General features: G+C 39.1%; 1 protein-coding gene across 6 annotated transcripts in view; it reads left to right on the forward strand.

Moving 5' to 3' along the window:
- Positions 1–21,475, forward strand: part of NR2C1 (nuclear receptor subfamily 2 group C member 1) — a 47,433-nt gene continuing 25,958 nt past the window's right edge. Inside the window, exons 1-7 of one of the 6 annotated variants that reach the window (XM_058741767.1) lie at positions 1–281; positions 10,694–10,767; positions 13,425–13,655; positions 17,022–17,103; positions 18,969–19,148; positions 20,177–20,324; positions 20,447–20,537. In XM_058741767.1, the coding sequence (XP_058597750.1) occupies positions 10,714–10,767; positions 13,425–13,655; positions 17,022–17,103; positions 18,969–19,148; positions 20,177–20,324; positions 20,447–20,537 (786 nt within the window). In that variant the 5' untranslated portion in view covers positions 1–281; positions 10,694–10,713. Of the gene's footprint in view, positions 282–8,238; positions 8,354–10,693; positions 10,768–13,424; positions 13,656–17,021; positions 17,104–18,968; positions 19,149–20,176; positions 20,325–20,446; positions 20,538–21,475 lie in introns of those variants that run through there. The other 5 variants (XM_058741764.1, XM_058741762.1, XM_058741763.1 and 2 more) reach the window with 5 other exon arrangements.

The raw sequence follows: 21,475 nt of genomic DNA on the forward strand, positions 1-21,475 counted from the left end.
CTCATTCCTCCACCCAGGGAACGTCACGACCTCCTTACTGCTGCTCCACTAGTAATGCGCAGGCGCGGATGGGAGCACGCACCGCAGAGCCGAGGGAGGGGTCACGAACTCTGACCCCCCCCCAAATACACAAACCCAGAAAGCTCCCTGCCCCCACTTTTCTTTACCCCATCCCTTTCAGCTTTCTCTAACCTGTCTCTTCCCGGAACCCCAAGCGACCACCGCAACGGGACTGTCCGGTCTAAGCCCGACGCGGGACGTAGCTCGTCGGAGAAGCACCGGTAAGAAGTCCCGGGTGGGGAGAAAAGCAGCCGTGGCCGCGCCTGGGACGGGGGTGGATGGGGTGTCCCTTCTTCCCAACAGCCAACGGACGCACCCCTTGTTCCCCCGACAGCCCGCTGACCTCGGCCGGCAGGGCCGGCCCGCCCGGCAGCGCGGCGGCAGGCTGTTCGGGTTGGGCTCGGGGCGCGCAGAATGGCCGAACGTGTGGGTCCCTGCGGGAGGCTGAGGCAGTAGCTGGGGCCGGGGTTCGGCGCGGGAGCGCGGAGCCCGGAGCGGGGCCGGGGCGCGAAAGGCAAGTACGCGAGCGGCTCGGCGAGCACGGCAGCCTCTCCCGCGGCGCCTCCTGCGGCGCCTCTGACCTTTCACCTACAGGAAAAGCTTCCGTCTCGGCGTTGCCGCCGCCGCCCCCCCCCCCGCCCCCCCCGCCCCCCCCCCCCCCCGCCTCGGAGAGCCGCGCGGCGCGGCGGGGCCCGGGGGTCGCAGCGGGGGCTCGAGTGCCCGCAAGCCGAGGCCTCCGTTCCTTTCGGAGGACGCTTAGTAATTCTCGTGCCTACACGGGACGAGCAACGGGTTGCTCAACTTTCACGACAAATCGGGCGACAGCAGCCGCTGTCTTTGGACTCGTATCTTTTGAGAAAAATGGAACGGTCCAGGGGCCTCACTGCCCTGGGCAAGTCTAAACTTCTAAGTTCTTTTGTTGAGAACCCCTGCCTCCGACTCCCGCACGTACCGTTTTATGATTACAATTACAAATGTTGCCAGGTTGGTTGTCTCATAACCTTGTTGCCAAGTTGTCTCGTAACCTTCACTAAGTAGGTCGGCCTATTTTAAAAAAATAAATAAATGGGAAGGAAAAGCAAACAAGACTGGAAATTAAGGCCTTCGGGGCTTTTGTTCCTCTGGATGTTCTAAACAGGCCTTTGATTTTGATCATTTTTCATCAGTGTCTGTTGTATGGTTGGTTGGTATACGATGACAGTTTTAAAATTTTGCTTGTGTCCAGTTGATAAGGTGGACATGATAAGATCATTCCATTCTAATAAAAAAGGTGGATCGCATATAAATGTAACGAATTTCTTTTTTTTTTTTTTTTTTTTTTTGGTAGGGGCATTTCAGTTTTCTGGAAGGGTTTTGAGGGAGACACAAATCAAAGGCACCAAACATTCCCAAGATATGGTACCGTTGTTGTTTCTGTCACCCAACGAGTTTAATTCCTGTGAATTAACGAGTTTTAATTCCTTGGGGAATAGAAAAGACAAAAGAAGCAGCATAAAGAATTGATGATATAAATATCATTACCTTTTTTTTTTGATTTGTAGTACCCTTTGCAATCTGGAAATCTTTTATGAAAGCGCTGGAAAAATCCATCTTTACATAAATTTTGCACATGATATCAGAAGTTTAAAAAAGTCTGTTAGTAAATTGTAATTAAGAGCTTTAGCATTCAAAATCGATGCTGGACCCATCTCAAAGGATTGGATTTTTAAAAATTTCAACCGAGTCTGAAAGGCCAGGTGGTATTTAAGTGAGGGAAGAGGAACTTGGAATGGTGGATATAAAGAACATCCCACTTTGACTTGAAGAGAGGCCCCTCTTGGGAGGATCGGAGCTAAAGTGGGAAGATGAGCAAGTCAGACTATAAAGGAACCCTCTACGTCCACAGTGGCAGGCATGCTTCAGAGGTGTAATAAATATTGAAAAAATAGAAGGACCGAAACTTCATCCTTTGGCCATTAAAGAGACGTTGATGGTTCCGAAGCAGGAGAATAAGGATATTTCAGTTCTGTGAGCTTTGAGATATTTAATATTGCTGCTTGTCAGAGGTGCTGACCCACAGATAGTTTATGCCTTATTGGCACTTCACACAAAGATGGTTCTTGCCTAATGTACACAAAGTCATATATATTAATTTTTTTTAATGTTTTTATTTATTTTTGAGACAGAGAGAGGCAGAGCATGAGCAGGGGAGGGGCAGAGAGAGAGGGAGACACAGAATCGGAAGCAGGCTCCAGGCTCAGAGCTGTCAGCACAGAGCCCAACGACAGCACAGAGCCCGACACGGGGCTCGAACTCACAGACTGTGAGATCATGACCCGAGCCGAAGCCGGACGCTTAACCGACTGAGCCACCCAGGCGCCCCAAAGTCATATATATTAAATATGTGTTCAGGAAACTCAACAGTAGCTGCAATTTTACGAGAAGGGTTAACTTGAAGGCCATCAGGCTACCGAAGTTTTATGACCCCCTTGAAATTCAGCATATTCATTTGTAGTGTGGGTGAATGTGAATATGTGTTTTTTGGTGAGAGAAACCTTAACTTCCAAAAATTTTCAAAGATCTCCACAGGAAAAAAAATCGTTGTTTTATATCATATTTTCAAATTTTGCATCCCCCAGAAGGAAATACATTTTGCACCATAGCTCAGCACACTCAGAGATTAAACTGAAATCAAGTCTTCCTGAGACCATTGTTACCCTCACTATATCTGATGCACTGTTTTCTATTTAACTTAAAGTCTGACCTACTAAATTAATTTCCCCATCCGTAAGTGGCTCACAACACAAAGTGTGCTTTGGATGACAGCAGCCTAACATTCAGTTGATGGTAGTGGGGCTGGTGAGGAAAGAATGAACTGTTTCTGATGTAGTCAGAGAGCACACACTAAAAATTTTGAATCTGAATGGAAGAAGGATAGCACCATTCATATTTTGCTCTCTTCTGTGGTTAAGATAAGTTGAAGTGAGATCATGGTAAATTGAAAAAAAAATCAGGGCCAAAAATGTAAGACTGTTTTGTCTTTTGTATGTTAATTAGCTCTAGAGAAGTAAAGACCACATCCTCAAGCTTCTTGCTTTGTCCCTTGGGCTGGTGAACAAACCTAACCATCAGTGCCTAACTTGGATGTCTCTTCGATAAGGTTTTTCCAGAGACTCCATCTCTAGTGCAGTGGTTCTGAGCTCCTCTTGTTCATTTATGGGCACTTTGTTCATTCAGCTAACTTTCAGGAAATACCTATTACCTTTAAAGAAACTGTTAACCATTGGTATAGATATTTTCCCTGACACTGATGTTTTACAACCTGTTGAAGTAGATTGTATTGAATCTATTTCATTTGTGAGGAAACTGAGCCTCACAGTGACTGACATTTAGTAATGCATTTAATAAATAGTAATAATGGGATTGAAGCTCTGATTTATTGATTTGCGGTGTAGGACACTATTACCTATATAAACTTCCTCCTTCTCTTTGTTTTTCTCTTTATCACTTCTTCCTAGTTCGCTTCATAGCATTTAGTTCATGATAATTTTTTAAAATCTTTTTTCCCCCAAAAATATAAGCTCTGTGGGGCAGAGATCTTTTCAGTCTTGTTCACTGTTGAGTCCCAAAGTCTCATAGTGCCTGGTAAATGTGTTTCAGTAAATACTTTCTGAAGTTAGATGTGAATACTGGGCACTGTTAAATACTAGAGGTTCACTGAAAAAATTAGTCCATTGAAAGCTACCATTTTTCTTTTTTTTTTTTTAAGTTTATTTATTTATTCTGAGAGAGAGTGGGGAGAGTCAGAGAATCCCAAGGAGTCTCTGCACTGTCAACATGGAGCCCAATGTGGGGCTCGAACTCATGAACGCTTGAGATCATGACCTGAGCCGAAATCAAGGGAAACTACGGTTCTTTTCGTTAGAAGTCTATTAGAGATGGGTTGTCTATGCAAGTAAGGACAGGGTGCTGTAGAAGGTAAATAGGCACAAGATACGATGGGCTAAAAATGAGAGAATGCTTACTTCTGATTACAACCATAGATACCCATTCAAAAAGCAGAAGAAAATAAGTGGCCTATAAATCTCACCTAAACATATGAGAATGTTTCTTTTTAGTCCTTGTGTGTTTTTGCATAGTTAAAATCAGTTGTAAATAAAATTTTGTTTCTTACGTAAATGCTTAATGTTTATTTTTGATAGAGACAGAGAGAGCACGGGAGGGGCAGAGAGAGAGGAAGACACAGAATCCAATGTAGGTTCCAGGCTCTGAGGTGTCAGCACACAGCCCAATGTGGGGTCAAACTCACAAACCGTGAGATCATGACCTGAGCTGAAGTCGGCCATTTAAACTGACTGAGCCACCCAGGCACCACACATCCAACTGTTGATTCATATCACAGTTTGTGCACAGAGTGCAGAGCCTGCTTGGGATTCTCTCTCCATCTCTTTGTGTCCCTCCCTTGCTCACTCTCGTTCTATCAAAAATAAATAAATAAACTTTAAAAAATTGTTTAAAAAAATAAGTCTGGGAATAAAATCTGGACTGGTAATCCAAAACTAATTTGATTCTTTTCAGAACTCTGTCAGTAGTCTCTCATCAGAAAGATTCTGTTTATCAGTACATCAGGGTAACCGGTAACTCCTGTTATCTTTTTGTTTCATTAGTCTAACAGCCTCCAGTCCTGAAGACTCCAGGCCTCACGTTTTTAATATTAAGGATTCAAAGGCTGCCCTGCCCTCACTCCTTATGCCTTTTTACCAGCTTAACACAAACAAAAAAAAATTGGGGATGTTGGGAAAAAATTCAACAAAAATTCTATGAATTCTCTAGAAACTCTGGAGATTGTTTAAAACAATATGGCCGTAGGGGCGTTTGGGTGGCTTAGTTAAGCATCCAGCTTCAGCTCAGGTCATGATCTTCACGGTTTATGGGTTTGAGCCCCACATCTGACTCTGTACTGATAGCTCAGAACCTGGAGCCTGCTTGGGATTCTGTGTCTCCCTCTCTCTTTGCCTCTCCCCCACTCATGCTCTCTCTCTCAAAAGTGAATAAACTTAAAAACATTTTTTTTAAGATTAAAAAAAAGAAATGGCTGTAAAACTAAATTTGTCTTTTACTGAAGAACTCACAGAGCAAGAAATTAGAAGAACTTTAATCTGGAAGTAGCCAAAAGGAAAACTTTTGACTGTATGTTATTTGAGTAAGCATTCTTTCTCCTTTTTGGGATTTATCCAACTGACAACAGAAAATTGGAGTCAATGCTGAATTAAATGTTTTGAGTAGTGTAGTGTTCAGTGGACTTCTGGTTGAAGAATTCTGTGTGTCTGTAGTAGAAACAAATTGAGGTGGTTGCCTGGCTCATGGTGATTTTATCAGGAGCCATGTCTATGCTAGTCTTTATTTATTTAATTTATTTATTTCGTATTTATTTCTTGGGAAACAGGGACAGAGTGCAAGGAGGAAGGAGCAGAGAGAGAGGGAGACACAGAATCGGAAGCAGGCTCCAGGCTCTGAGCTGTCAGCACAGAGCCTGACACGGGGCTTGAACCCACGAAGTACGGGATCATGACCTGGGCCGAAGTCAGACACCTAACCGACTGAGCCACCCAGGCACCCCAACTAGTCTTCATCTTTTGATAACTAGACCTTCCAAAAGTAGAAGCTGCCAATGCTAGAATCATATTAACCTTCCTTTCCTTCTTCCTGGCCCGCCTACAGTGATTAATTCCAGAGATAAGCACATAACCTAAGCTGGCCCAATCAGAATCTATTACCAGCATTTTAAAATTGAAATTAGAGAAGACTACTTTTACTTTCCTGGTGCCTTACTACAAAGTAGAAAATAAGAAGCCACATAGGGAGAATAAGGACAGCAATAAGGGGAAAAAAAAAAAATAGAGATAAGGAGATTCCTGACAGCATCAGAAAACTAACTCCAGTTTTTCCCAAGGTCAGCTCCACTTGGATCCTAGCAGTGTCTATCCTGTTCCCCACCCCCCCAGCCATTTCCTTTTTGCTTAAACTAGCAGTAGTTGAGCTTTTATCACAACCAAAGTGACTAATACATTGTCATAAATCCTTGCTTTGATGCTAAATAACTATTTCATTCTTACTAATTTTCATCATTTCCCCCTTGCTAATACTTTTGTTTATCAGAGTGAATAAAATACTAACCTCTGGGAATCTCTGAATTTTAGTAAAACTTAATACACTTGGATATGATTTGTAATTATGTAATTAATTTAGATAGTCTGCATCCTTTTTGTAAATGGTGGAAAAAAATTTTTGATCAACAAGATTGTAGGATGTACGTGAATTATTTCATGGATTTATTTGCATATAAAGATGTATTATATTAGTGGATAGTTTAATGAGAGAAGTAAGTAATAAGGAAAATGGTATTATGGATTTGACTTTATATCCTGTGTCTGTGCCTTTCTAGACTTAAATCTTAATGAACCAGCTTGACAGACACCTAACAGGCTTTACAAGTAGGATAAGGTAAATAGTTTGAGATTGCAGTGGAAGATATGGTTGGTTGGAGAGGGTCCAGAGGGAAAAAGTTGTTCTTACTCCACCTTTCTGGTCAAATCTATTCCCTAAATTCCTCTCATTTGTGTTTCATTCCATACAAATTAAGGTGTATGATCACTGAGGTAAGTATTCTAAAAACTTTCCCTAAGCATTCTTTTGCAAACCAGTTTGGATTATATGGATCTATAGAACGGTAGGAGATAAGGGTTCTAGGCTACTGCAGTAATGCAGAGAGTTTATATAGAAAGAAGTAGAAAATTGATATGGTGAATCACAAATCGGAATCTACCAAATATATATGTGTGTGTATATTTTTCTGAAGAGGTTGTGTAGCTTTAGTCAGATTCTCCTAGAAGTTTTTAACTCCAAAAATTAGGAATCCCTTGCCATTTCCTGCTCTTTTCTTCTGAAACAGAAAAAAAATCCAAATATGCCTGAATTCAGTATTCAAGAATTCTGTTTCAAGAGTATCAGCATTCAAATCCTTTAACATTGTATTACCTGTAACGCTGCTAAACACAAAGTATACAATTAAGCATGAACCTCTACAGGCATATATACCAGGCATATATGTGTATCACATATACCCTCATAGTCTTTGGTCTTTTTGGCTAAAATAATAGTTGATTTAGTGGCACCTGGGTGGCTCAGTCGGTTGAGTGTCCGACTCTTGATTTTGGCTCCAGTCATGATATCATGGTAAGTTTTCATTATGAATTAGCTTCTTTGGGTCTGATGTGCCGATAATGCTGCTTGATTTTAGGATTTCTAGACAAGATTCCTTTAAACTGTTTGGCTTTTTTTCTTTTTTTTTTTTCTACTTACAATTCTTTTTTTTGTGGTAATACTTAAAATTTGAAAGGAATACACACTGGGGTGCCTGGGTGGGTTCAGTCAGTTAAGTGTATGACTCTTTGATTTCTGCTCTGGTCATGATCTCACAGTCCTGAGATTGAGCCCTGCTCAGTGCAGCGCATGGAGCCTGCTTGAGATTCTCTCTCTCCCTCTCCCACTTCCCCTTCCCCACTTGTGTTAGCACACATGCTTGCTCTCTCACTCAAATAAAAAGAACAGACACTTACTCACTGAAAAGTCTGCATTCCATCCCTGTTCCCAAACTTCCAGTTCTCCCTGGAGATAGTCACTATAAACATTTTCTTTTGTGTTCTTTCAGCTAGTTTTTCCTCTCTCTAGGTATCATTTTAATATATTTTTTTAATGTTTGTTTATTTTTAAGAGAAAAAGACACAGCGCAAGCAGGGAAGGGGCAGAGACAGACAGACAGACACAGAATCTGAATCAGGCTCCAGGCTCCAGGCTCCAAGCTGTCAGCATAGAGCCCGATGCTGGGCTCGGACCCACCAACTTTGAGATCATGGCCTGAGCTGAAGTCAGGTGGTTAACTGACTGAGCCACCAGGCGCCCCTCTAGGTGTCATTTTAAAGCTTTCCTTACATATAGCATGCACATTTCTTGTTAGATTTGTGTCTAAGTGTTATGGGCTGGACTGTCTCCCCCCAAAATTGATATTGAAGTCCTGCCCCCAAGACCTCAGAATGTGACCATATTTGGCCATGAGGCCTTTGTAATTGAATTAGAATGAGGTCATTAGGGTCGGCCCTAATCCAATATGAGTGTTGTCCCTATTAAAAGAGATTACAACACAGGCACAAACAAAAGGAAGACTTGTGAAGAGACAAAGAGAAGACAAGGAGAGAGGTCTCAGAAAAAATCAACTCTACTGACAGCTTGTCTCAGATGTCTAGCCTCCAGAATTGTGAGAAAATTAATTTTTGTTGTTTGAACCACCCAGCCAAAATTAGCCCTGTTAGTCTTGGTTAAGTCAGCCCTAGCAAACCAGTGCAGATTTTGGTACTGGGAAGTGGAGTACTGCTATAACAAATACCTAAAAATTTGGAACTGGAAAATGGGTAGAGGCTGGAAGAGTTTTGAGATGCATGCTAGAAAAAGCCTAGATTGCTTTGAAAAGATCGTTGATAGAAATACGAATATCAAAGGCAATTTTGGTGAGGGTTCAGAAAGAAAAGAGAACTATAGAAAAAGTTGCCATCATCTTAGAGATACACATATAGTTTCATAAATAGAATGTTGATAGAAATAATAGACATTAACAATGCTTCTGGTGAGGGCTCAGAAATGAGGAACATGTTACAGTTTTGGTAACTAGAGGAAAATGAACCTTATGATGAAGGGCAAAGAACTTGTCCTTGTGTTCCAGCGTTCTGTGGAAAGCAGAACTTGTAAGCTATTTATCTGTGGAGATTTCTAAGCAAAGTGTTAGAGACATGGCCATTTCTCCTTGCTGCGTACAGTAAAATGTGAGAGGAAAGAGGTAAATTGAAGAAAGAATTGTTTAGAAAAATGGAATCAGGACTTAAAGATTTGAGAAATAACCTATCCATATTGCAAAAAAAGAGAAAGTGTGTTCTTAAGAGACTCTCTTGGGTATGACTGGACAACCAACAATTTGCTAAAGAGAATTAGGGACATGTGATTTATGGATCCAGGCAGCCATCTCAACAGAAGCCAGGAATAGAGATGGGGTTATTCGGGAGAGATCTGTATAGGACTCTTATATCTGATGGCCTAAAGCCCCATGAATTGCAAGGAAGGCAACAAGATTTCTGAGAATTTTATATCAGCAGAAATGTTGCCAGCTTGGACCGAGGGGGACATATATGGGATGAAATGAAGAAAAGCTGTCGAACTTGTGGGATTCTCCTGGATGGGCCAGTAGAGCTATTCAGTTTTAAACATAAGTTATCCTTCAGGGAAAAGGAAGGAAGACCTCAAAGATGGGTCAGAGGTCGTCAGGGCTGTCACTGCTACTCTGGCCCCAGAGGACACAAACCTGAGGAGCAGCTCTGTTTCCTCAGTTGGTCCCAGAATGGTTGAAGCCACTGCTTTTCAATCTAGTAAGAGATAGTTGAATAATGAAGCTAAATATTAAATACTGCTTTTGGCACAACTAATTGAAACATTTAAAATTTTTAAAGTAATTGAAAGAAAAACAATTCAGATAATTTGGCAATTAATGTTATTTATAATTGTAGACTATTAGTGAATTTATGACAGACATTATATAATGTGATAAAGTCAGAAATGATTTTTGTGTTCTTATCTACTGATACAGAAAAAAAGCAAAAATCAGAGTCAACCCCCTGATCTTTCAGGCTCTCAGATCCATTTGGAGAAAGTTTTACATTAAATTCAAATTAACCTTAATATATAAGAAACTTCCACTAATGAAGAACAGTTACAAGATTCTAGAGAAATCTTCTTTCCTTTTGAACGAATGCCAGTTTTTACTGTATTGGTAAAAAGAGTATGCTAAGTGGTTACCATGATGTATTTGTTTACAGATAGGGTTACCCTTATTTAAATTAATAAACTACTCCTGATCTGTAGAGTTGTCCTGGTTAGGCTTCAATATCTTTGAAAAGTGAAATTGTTTGGTATTGAATCCTTTTTTTTTTTTTTTTTCTTTACATTTGTTATTTTGAGAGAGAGAATGTGCATGTGCGAGCAAACAGGTAAGGGACAGAGAGGAATCCCCAAGCAGGCTCCACACTATCAGCGCAGAGCCCAATTCAGTTCTCAATCTCATGAATCATGAGATCATGACCTGAGCTGAGAATGAAGAGTTGGACACTTAACCCAGTCACCCTGAATGATTTTTCTAAGTAGATATTTTCAAAATATATAAAAACAGAGAATACTGTTATGAACCCCTGTATAAACAACAGTTTTCAGCAACTGTCAGTTCATGGCCAACCTTGTTTTGTTTATTCCCTCCTACCACCACCCACCCCAACTGGATTATTTTTGAAGCAGATCTTAGCTATCATGTGATTTCATTTGTTTGGGAGGGTTGCGTTTGTAGTTTATTTTTTTGCGAGAGAGAACCACACGCCAAGGAGGGGCAGAGAATCTTAAGGGGCTTGATCTCATGACTGTGAGATCATGACCTGAACGGAAATCAAGAGTCTTTGATGCTTAACCGACTGAGCTACCCAGGCACCAGCATGTGATTTCATTTGTAAATTCTTCAGTAAATATGTTTTATTTTGTGAAAAGTGTCTTTTTATCTTGGCAGGACATTCTGGCAGTTAGAACATGGCAACCATAGAAGAAATTGCACATCAAATTATTGAACAACAAATGGGAGAGGTATGTTTGATTTACAGTTCATTTGCTGATCCATCAACCTATTTACATCAAATGTATATGCTAGGTTCTGGAGGTACAGAGATAAAAGATACCCTCAACATTAAGATATTTTTAAATCTAGTAAGAGATAGTTGAATCATCTGACAGTCACAATACAGTGGTAAGGGCTGTAATAGATTATTGTATACGGTGTTATGGGAGCACAGAAGAAAAACAGCTAATGAAGAGTCACAGAGGGTTGTGGAGATCTGGTCATGGAATATTTTTGGAGGTACAGAATCTGAGGCCAGTCTTAATGGACCAGTGGGAGGAGATCCATGTCAAATAACAGATCTTATGCCCTATTTCTTAGGAAGAGGTACCATAACCCAGAGGTTTTCAAAGTATCATCTAGGGATTCTTTCAGAGAGTCAGCAAGGTCGAAACTGTTTTCATAATAATACTGGAACATTAGTTACCTTTTCTTCCCCAGAGGCTACATGACATGTGATGATATTGTATGATGAAACATGTCAACATATAAAAGATGTATATAAATCAGTGGACCAGTATGTGATGTTACAAAATTACTGATGAGTAAAGGATCCATTCAAATTGCAGGATAGACCAATAGATCTTAATACAGTTTCTTGGGGAGCTTGGGTGGCTCAGTTGGTTGAGCGTCTGATTTGAGCTCAGGTCACGATCCCAGGGTTGTGTGATTGAGCCTTGCATCAGGCTCAGCACTGAGTGTGGATCCTGCTTAAGATATTCTCTCTCTCTCTCTCTCTCTCTCTCTCTCTCTCTCTCTCTCTCCCCCTCACCCTCCCTCTCCCTACCTCTCCCTCTCCCCCTCCCTCCCTCTACCCCATACTTTCTGTCTCTCTCTTAAAAAAAAAAAATTTTTTTTTTTTGTTTTATTATTTATTATTGAGAGTGAGAGAGACAGAGCACAAGCAGGGGAGGGGCAGAGAGAGAGGGAGACACAGAATCTGAAGTGGGCTCCAGGCTCTGAGCTGTCAGCACAGAGCCCAATGCGGGACTGGAACTCACGAACAGCGAGATCATGACCTGAGCCAAAGTCGGCCACTTAACGGACTGAGCCACCCAAGCACCCCCCAAAAAAAGTTTTTTTAAGGAAATTGCAAAAATTGTTAGGGAAGATGGAGACTAGACTTGGTATAAATAATCTATGTGTAAAATAAAATTGACAATGGTGAAAAGTATACCCAGGAAAATAGGACATGCTAGAAATAATGGTCAACAAAGAAAACTTGAGTTGGCAGCAGCTATAGTCAGTACAATCTGCCCTAGACAGAAACTGATTAGTAATTCAGCATTTTGTTGTAAATTTTGCATAGAAAAGAATCTTGATGAAAATAATTTCAGGGAAATGGAGAAAAAGTTGGAAACAAACCAAATTTGCCATTTTAAATTTGAATCAAGGGATTAAATTGCCTTAATGAGTTTACTCTGTAAAATATTTGCTCAACAACCAAAGCCCTCAACACTGGCTAGTTCTCTTTAGTCATGAACTTGCACTTCTCCAGACTCCTGCAACTAAGTGGATGGCATTTCTGTCCTCTCATGTGCTCAGACCAAAATTTGATAGTCATCCTTTACTCTTCTCTCCTCATATTCCACATCCAGGCAGTTGGCATGTCCTGTCACATTTCCCTTCATAAAATATCCCAAATCCAATTATTTTTCTCCTCTGGCATGGCTGCTACCCTGTTCCCCACCAGCATCTCTGCCCATATATAATTCCCAGATATTGCCAGTGTCTGAGTATTCTTCTCTTCAACATTCACAGGCTAGTCTACACACTAAATCTAGAACACCCTCTTTGAAAAAGATCTTGCCACTCTGCTCTCTGACCTTCCAGAGGAAGGTGGATCTCCATTTCACACAGGAGGAGATCCAGACTTTGTAGTCCCTGTGTAGCCCTATACCATCTGGCTCCTGCTGTCTCTCAGATCCTGTCTTTTACCATAATCCTTTCTGCCACTCTCTCACTCACATAGTTCTCTTGTAGTGCCTCTTGCCTCAGACACACTCCTCCTGCCCCACAGCCTTCTTTCATGTTTCTTTTTCTCTACCTGGGATGCATTACCCCTAGCTAGTCCTAAGCTTTGGTCTGTTACTGCACTTAAGTCTGTGCAAAAAATGTCATCTCCTCATGGCTTTTATTCTATCAGTGACTCTCACCATCTCTACCCTGTTTTATCTATTCTTTATAGCACTTAATACCGTCTGACAACAGTATTTGCTTGTTTTTTATCTGCCTTTCCTCACTAAAATAAAAGCTTGATGAGAAAAAAGGTTTTGTTTTATTTATTGCTGTATTCCAGGACCAGAACAAATAGTGCTTGGCAAATAGAAGGCACCCAATATAGGTTTGTGTAAATGGAAGGTGGGTGGGAAGGAGAAGGAAGGAACGAATCAGAATAGTGATTGTACCTTCATTTGCACATTTGTTTTTCTATAGGATAGGATTTTGTGGGAGTGGAATTGCTAGTTTAAAAGGTGTGTGTCTATGTGTAATGTATTGAATATATAAGTAATGTTATACTTTTTTAACTTTGTCCGAAGGTAGGAGAAAATTGTGTCCTTAGAGTTTAAAAAAAAAAAAAAAAGATTAAGTCGAATCGATTACTGATATGACATGGTTGTGTTAGATTGTTACCGAGCAGCAAACTGGCCAGAAAATCCAGATCGTGACAGCACTTGATCATAATACACAAGGGAAGCAGTTCATTCTGACAAATCATGATGGCTCTACTCCAAGCAAAGTCATTCTGGCCAGGCAAGATTCCACTCCAGGGAAAGTATTCCTCACTACTCCAGATGCAGCAGGTGTTAATCAGTTATTTTTTACAACTCCTGATCTGTCTGCACAACATCTCCAGGTAAATAACTTTACAGTGTCTTCATCACACTTGAAAGAATTAAAAGCATGTCATAAGTGTAAGTCCTGGTGTTAAGACTTTATATCCTGCATGGTCCATAGAAAAAAAAAAATCTTGCATAAAATTACATCTGTGGTGACTGCCTCTCCTATATGCCACTGTACTTTTCCTCACACACCCTCCCTTCCGTGTATTTTGGAGGGCTCTTACATACAGCAAGATTCACTCTGGCTAGTTTGTCCAGGGAGGGGTTTAATAAAAGATATGGAGAACTCATAGAATTGTCAGGAAGGCTGAAGAAACAGCTCTAGGTCAGTTTCTGAGAAAAACCACTTGGATGTGCTGCAGAACTGGCTTCTAAGAGACCTGCTGCTTCTGCTCGGTTAGGAAACTGCCAAATTAAGAGCCTGTTCTATGGTAGCAGCATTTCCCAGGAGCACACTGCCTAGGCCTCAAACAAGCTGCCACATCAAGAAGGTGGTTTTATGGCTGCAGCTTTGTCACTGTGCCTCCTTGGTTGTCATCTATGTCTTCCTTGATGTAACAGGTGGTTTACCATCATGGTCTGCTTTAACACTGGAAGTCAGTCAGTAGTCTAGATTAACTTCACATCATTTTAATTTTTGCAAGTTATGCACTGTTTTTCAAAGAGCCAGTTAAGGCTTATACACAATGCATACCCGTGGTTACATAGATGTTTTCACTGCTGGTTGCTATGATTGAATACAAATTCAGCAACCCCCTAAGTTTGCCTTTGGAGACTTTTTGGTGGAGTACCCACTTAAAATTGAATTCTATGTTTTGTGCTGAAAACCTGATCAAGGAAAGTTCCTTTTAGGATTGAGAAACTAATTCATAAAATACAAAATTTTGCCTGATTCTATTATTCTTCTGATTACATCATCTGTATTATTTTTAGGAATGGCTAAGGTAAAAAATAGGTGGGATTTACAAGAAGTTATTTTATCAACAAGACAGAAGTCCCAAAAAGTTTATAACATTATGAATACTTTTTTTTTCCTTATTAACAGATTTGATTTTTTACAAGTTTTATAGTTAACAGTTTTTTTTTGTTTTGTTTTGTTTTTTTGGTTTTTTTTAAGAGAACACAAGCAGGGAGGGGCAGAGGGAGAGAGAGAATCCTAAGCAGGCTCCATGCTGGGTATAGGGCTCCATCTCACAACTGTAAGATCATGACCTGAGCTGAAATCAAAAGTCGGATGCTTAACCAACTGAGCCACCCAGACTCCCCAATAGTTGAAGAAATATCAGGAAGTACAGGGTTCTCTTATAACCTCTCAACACACAGTTTCTCCTATTAACATTTTATATTAATATGATACCTTTATTTTGATAATGAACTAATTTTGATAATTAACTAAAATCCATAAATGTTTTTAGCTTTCCCTAATTTTTACCTAATATTCTTTTTGATTCCAGGATACCATATTACATTTAATCATCATGTCTCCTTAGATTACTGTTAGCAGTAACAGTTTCTCAAACTTTTCTTGTATTTGATGACCTTGACAGTTTTGAGGTATACTGTTCAGGTATATTCTAGGTGACCCTGCTATGGGACTTCGACATCTCATGGTTAGACTGGGCTTGTTGGTTTGGGTAAGGAGGATCACAGAGTGCCATTTTCATCACATTGTATCAAGTGTACTTAGTATCATCATGTTTGATAACTGGTGACATTGATCTTGACCACCTGGCTGAAGCAGTGTGTGTCACTTTTCTCCACTATAAAGTTACTCTTAAAATAAAAGAAAAATTCTGTTTCCAGAAGAAAAGATAATATTGGTACTTTGCTTACTTTATGGAGCACCTCTCAGGGCAAAGAAAGAGAAACAGGTATAGGATAGAATTCCCCTGGGCCAAAAAGATTGGATTTCTGATCTAGTGATCTAGTGTCCCTTAATCTCTCAATATTTCTTCTACCCATATGAATAATAGAGGATAAAAGATTAACACCATTTGCTGTAGATGTGCTATTAAGGAAAGGAGTGATACTTTTCATAGATGTTTTCAAGGGACAGCTAGTACCAGAAGGTTTTTTCTTAAGTTTCTGTTGAAGACTAATTTGTATAGTGATATAAGAAGGAATAATGCCAGGGCACTTGAGTGGCCCAGTTAGTTAAGCATCCGACTTTGGCTCAGGTCACAATCTCGCGGTTTGTGAGTTTGAATCCTACATGGGGCTCTCTGCTGTCAGTGCCCAGCCTGCTTTGAATCCTCTGTCTGCCTCTCTTTCTGCCCCTCCCCCACTCATTCTCTCTCTCTCTCTCTCTCTCTCTCTCTCTCTCTCTCTCTCTCTCAAAAATAAACATTAAAGAATTTTTTTTTAAAAGAATGATGCCACTATCATAGGGAATGCCCTATCACATTTTTGGGATTAAATTAATTCATTCACATTCCAAAAGATTGAAAGAAAATGATGAAAATATTAGAAAATAAATCTAAAAGAGACTAGTGTATTTCTTTGCCAGCATCATAGTAGCTATACCTAGTGATATATAGCCCTTTATATAATTTAAGGAGCGTTTGTAATTTGCCCAAGGCTTCCCCGCTCAGTCTCACTGACCTTATACCATTTACCAGACTCCACAACCCATGCTGTCAACCACTCCACCTAATCCTAGACAACTCATTGATGAAAATTTTATATTTTGTAGATCAATCATATTTCCATAATTATAAGTTAAATACTTTAACAAAAACTTCAACCCCTTTTCCATTTAAGAGTTCAGCGGCACCAGGGTGGCTCAGTTGGTTAAGCATCTGACTCATGATATTGGCTCAGGTCATGATCTCAGGGTTCACGGGATCAAGCTCCACATCCGGCTCTGTGCTGAGAGCTTGGACTCTCCTTGGGATTCTTTCTGTCCCTTTCTCTTTCTCTCTCTCAAAATAATATTTATTTATTAAAAATCAGTTATCTTTTTTATGCTATTATAGCTTATTTTAGTCATGTGGGAAATTTTTGAGCTGTTCAAAGACAGATGTCATGATGGGGCTGATAGCTTCTGCAATCATTTGATGTGTTGAATGAATAATAAGTGCTTAATGGGTAAGATACGTTAAATACTCATGCATTTATTTGTGTGTTTAATAGTCTGTTAAATTAGAGTGTTATAGAGAATTTAAAATGTATTCTTCCTATCTTTGTAATAACATTGATATTTTTACTTACATAAAGAAAAATAAGAATAGTTTAATTGATATATATGTATAATAGAGTTCAGAGTTTCAGAATAACTTGAAAGAAAGCAATAATTAAGACTGAATATTCTTCTACTTTTTACTTACGAGCATTATTAACACACTATTGTTTTGTTTTTTGTTTGGGGGGGTTTTCTTTAGCTCTTAACAGATAATTCTTCTCCAGACCAAGGACCAAATAAGGTTTTTGATCTTTGCGTAGTATGTGGAGACAAAGCATCAGGTAACATTTAAAAATAACCCATATATATTGTGTTGTAACTACCACACTACCACGTTTCTTCTTCTGAAAGTAAAAAGAGCATGTCATTTTTTTTTTTTTTTTTTTTAATGTTTACTATTGAGAGAGAGAGAGACAGAGCTGAGCAGGGGAGGGGTAGTGAGAGAGGGAGACACAGAACCTTACTTAGCAGGCTCCAGGCTTTGAGCTGTCAGCACAGAGCCTGATGTGGGCGTTGAACCCACTAATGGAGAGATCATGACCTGCACTGAAGTCAGACGCTTAACAGACTGAGTCACCCAGGCGCCCCAAGAGGATGTCATTGTTATGGTCCATATTTGAAGCCTATGAAATGTAACCGATTTTATCCCCAAGTTTTTTATTCACCTAAGGTTTTTTTTTCACTTGAATGCAGTTTGACTTGGTCTTGCAATGACATAAAATGCATATTTTGAAGAATTAGGAAAAGCAGTTTTTCCTTTAAAATGTAAACTGAATGAATAAGTGGAATTTTTTTTAAATATAAAACCGGTTTGTCAAAGGAATTGCTTAAAAATGAGTTGTGGTCCTTAATAATATAAATGTTAAGTTGTTTACTTACCTGTTGAGTCCTGTTGCTAGTCCAGGGATAGAGAGTAACTTGAATTACTAAGATGAAAAATTTCTGGTTACCCTTTATTTAATTTTGTGCACAGCTGAGCGGACATTTCTCCGAGTCTAATATCAGGGTTATGTCATTGTAGTTATGTTGATTGTTACTTTATGCTAGGAAAGCACCCATGTGCCAGTGGGATATACTTTAAGGGCCTCGTTTGTTTTTTGTAATCTTTGATCTTTTCCATAGCGTCATTACAAAAGTCTCCACTACAGCTTTTCCCAAGAGTATGTTCAATTTAATAAATGTTGTGCCAGGGGCACCTGGGTAGCTCCGTCGGTTGAGCATCCGACTTTGGCTTAGGTCATGATCTCGCTGTCTGTGAGTTCGAGCCCCTCATTGGGCTCTGTGTTGGCAGCTCAGAGGCTAGAGCCTGTTTCAGATTCTGTGTCTCCCTCTCTCTCTGCCCCTCCCCCACTCATGCTCCCTCGCTCTCTTGCTCTCTCTCTCTGCAAAAATAAATAAACTTTAAATACATAAATAAATGTTGTGCCAAAGAAATCATTTATAAAATGGTAGGTTAATCAAAGTATAACATTTCTCCAGAAATTTAAAAAGTGGAACCCACAATGAGAAGAGATTAGCTCAAATACTAATTAGTGTGCTTGTTTTAGAGCATAGTTTTCAGAATAAAATATCCTTATATAATATATGAGAATTATAATTTGTAAGTGATCTCAGAAGTGAAAATAGTTTTTACATATCATGGTGTTATGGATGGTTTTGCTTCTTTTCTTTGTGAAATTTTCCATACTGTTGTTAAGGTTACTTACAAACTAAAAATTCATAGGGCATATGGGTGGCTCAGTCAGTTAAGCATCTGACTCTTGATTTCAGCTCAGGTCATGATCTCACGGTTTGTGGGTTCAAGCCCCACATCAGGCTCCGCACTGACAGTGCGGAGCCTGCTTGGGTTTCTTTCTCTCCCTCTCTCTCTCTGCCTTTACCCCACTCATGCTCTCTTTTCTCTCTCTCTCAAAATAAACAAACTTAAAAAAATACCAAAATTAAAAATTCATACTGGTTAATATATTTATCAAAGAATATGGTGGTTTCATTCTGTTTAGTAACTCCTTAAAATTTTTTTTCATGTCAGAAACTCAAAAATCTGTCTCATCACATATATTGTTACTTAAAGGGAAGAAATGGGCTTACTTCCATTTCTGTTCTAAAATATGTGACTTTTGTGTTTTCTTAAACATCTTGTTTCTAGGGCGTCATTATGGAGCAGTAACCTGTGAAGGCTGCAAAGGATTTTTTAAAAGAAGCATCCGAAAAAATTTAGTTTATTCGTGTCGAGGATCAAAGGACTGTATTATTAATAAACACCATCGAAATCGCTGTCAATACTGCAGGTTACAGAGATGTATTGCGTTTGGAATGAGACAAGACTGTATGTATTAGCTTTAAAGGAGAGAATAATTTTAAGGATTCAGGCAAACTAGAAGTATGTCAAAATTAACACAGTATGTCAAATATATGTGCTTTTTCATTTACAGTTTCCCAACTAACAACATAGAAATGTGTACATATGCATGTAATATTTATTCGTTCAACAGATGTTGAGTTCCTATCCGCTTTGCATGTATGTATGTATGTTTGAATACGGTTTTTTAAGAAACACAACTAACTAGATACCAGTCTAGCTTTTGATTAAACTCCTAAAATGATAAACAGGATAGCTGATATTGATTGAGCTCTTACCATGCCTAACTCTGTGTATAACATATGAGTTAACTTATTTATTCTCATAGCAGAACGTACGTATTCTCTGCAGTTCGTACAACTGTTACACATTTTACATTTGATCAGAGTAAACAGATTTAATAACTTGCCCAAGGTCACACAACTAATAAGTGGCAAAACTTGGATCTGAATCTTGGCAGTTTTTTCCCTCAGAAAATATACATTTAACAACTACATTATACTGTCTCTTAAGTATTATGAAATAAAATTCCTATAAATAAGTGAAATGTATTACCTATATTTTATAAATTAAGATTAAACAGTTGAATTAGTTCTCAAAAATCTCCCTGCCCTTAACTAAAATAAGATTTAATTTTAGTCTTTTGTGGCTCTCTATTAGTCTTGTTTTTAATTAAATATTTTTAACTCTCATATAGATAGGTGAGAGACTCCTGACTTTAGTTTTTCCTTCTTGACAGTGAGCTTTTAAAAAATAAGAGTTTCTCTACATTTCTACCACAGCTAGATCAGGAAGAGAAAAGAGAATGAGAAATGCAAATTACTATTCTGAAGCAACTTTGTTGGGCTTGGAAAGAATTTCTAAAGATTATGATTGTCTTTAGAGTTCAGTTATGGTAACTGTCTCCCATGAGCAGAATTGCTGACCGAAAGGTTACATTTAAAATTGCCTATAAATTCTGCATTGTGATGTAATAGTTTAATGCATTTTTGTAGCTGTTCAGTGTGAAAGAAAACCCATTGAAGTATCTCGAGAAAAATCTTCCAACTGTGCCGCTTCAACAGAAAAAATCTACATCCGAAAAGACCTTCGAAGCCCATTAGCTGCAACTCCAACTTTTGTAACAGATAGTGAAACTGCAAGGTATAGTAAAAACAAAAAAAAAACAAAAAAAACCACACACACAAACAACCACATTAAGTAGCTGGTCATTTGTTTTTCTTCCCAGTGAAACTAAGGCTAAAATTTATACTTGTTTGTTACAGGTCAGCAGGACTGTTAGATTCAGGAATGTTTGTGAATATTCACCAGTCTGGAATAAAAACTGAGTCAACTGTGCTGATGACACCAGATAAGGTGTGTGTAGTGCAATTAATTTAAAGCTTAAATTTTTTTTAAGCTTTTAATATTTTTTCCTTTTAGTTTCCATTAATTTGGTCAGTTGATCTGGTCTTAAGTATTCCCTATTACAAATTGTTGTGTTTTTTTTTTTAACATAAATTATCAACTATTTGATAGTGTCAAATGACAAAACTAAAACAATTTAGGAACAAGTTTGATGCCTTTATTCAAGGCAAAAGAATCCATAGATCAGCAGAGCACAGTGCCTCATAAACAGTGGAGCACTCTTGCCAAGGGATTTTGGGCAAGAGTGAGTTTTACAGAGCATTAGAAGCAGAATGTGGAAATGGCCTTATTGCCTAGGAAGTTGAAGGTTTCCTACTAAGGCTAGTGGGTCTTGTTTTCTAGGGTGAGGAGAGCTAACTTGGCAGAGTTGCAAGATCGTGATTGGTGTATGTTAGGTTTCCTTGACAGGTGTTTCCTATATGTGCATGCTGACTTGGGTTTAGATTTGTGACCAGGATGGCCTCCATTTTGTGGGTCCTCGTATATGAATAACTATCAGTAGAAATGTTCATTATTCCAGGAGGACAAGTACAGCTTCAATGTGAGAGTGACAGACAAGTCTTCTAGGCTTCTTTCACCTTGAAATAGAAAGCCTCAGAAGAATAATTTATATTAAGTACAAAATTCATAATATTCCTTTTATGTTGTCCTACAGATTTTATAGTAACAAAATACTTAAAATATTTCAAGTAAAGGGAAATTTCTAGCACGCGTTATTCAAAACATTGACTTGAGTCAAGAGTAGGAATAGAAGTCCAAGAGCACTCATTATATATCTAAGTTATCTGGGTTCTCTTAGAGGTTGGGACTCCTCTTTATTGAGCAAGAGGTCTAAAGGAAAAAAAGTTGTGTATTTAGATGGAACATGTAGAGTTTCTGTAGTGTTC

Source organism: Neofelis nebulosa, chromosome 8, assembly GCF_028018385.1.
Source record: "Neofelis nebulosa isolate mNeoNeb1 chromosome 8, mNeoNeb1.pri, whole genome shotgun sequence".
NCBI lineage: Eukaryota > Metazoa > Chordata > Mammalia > Carnivora > Felidae > Neofelis > Neofelis nebulosa.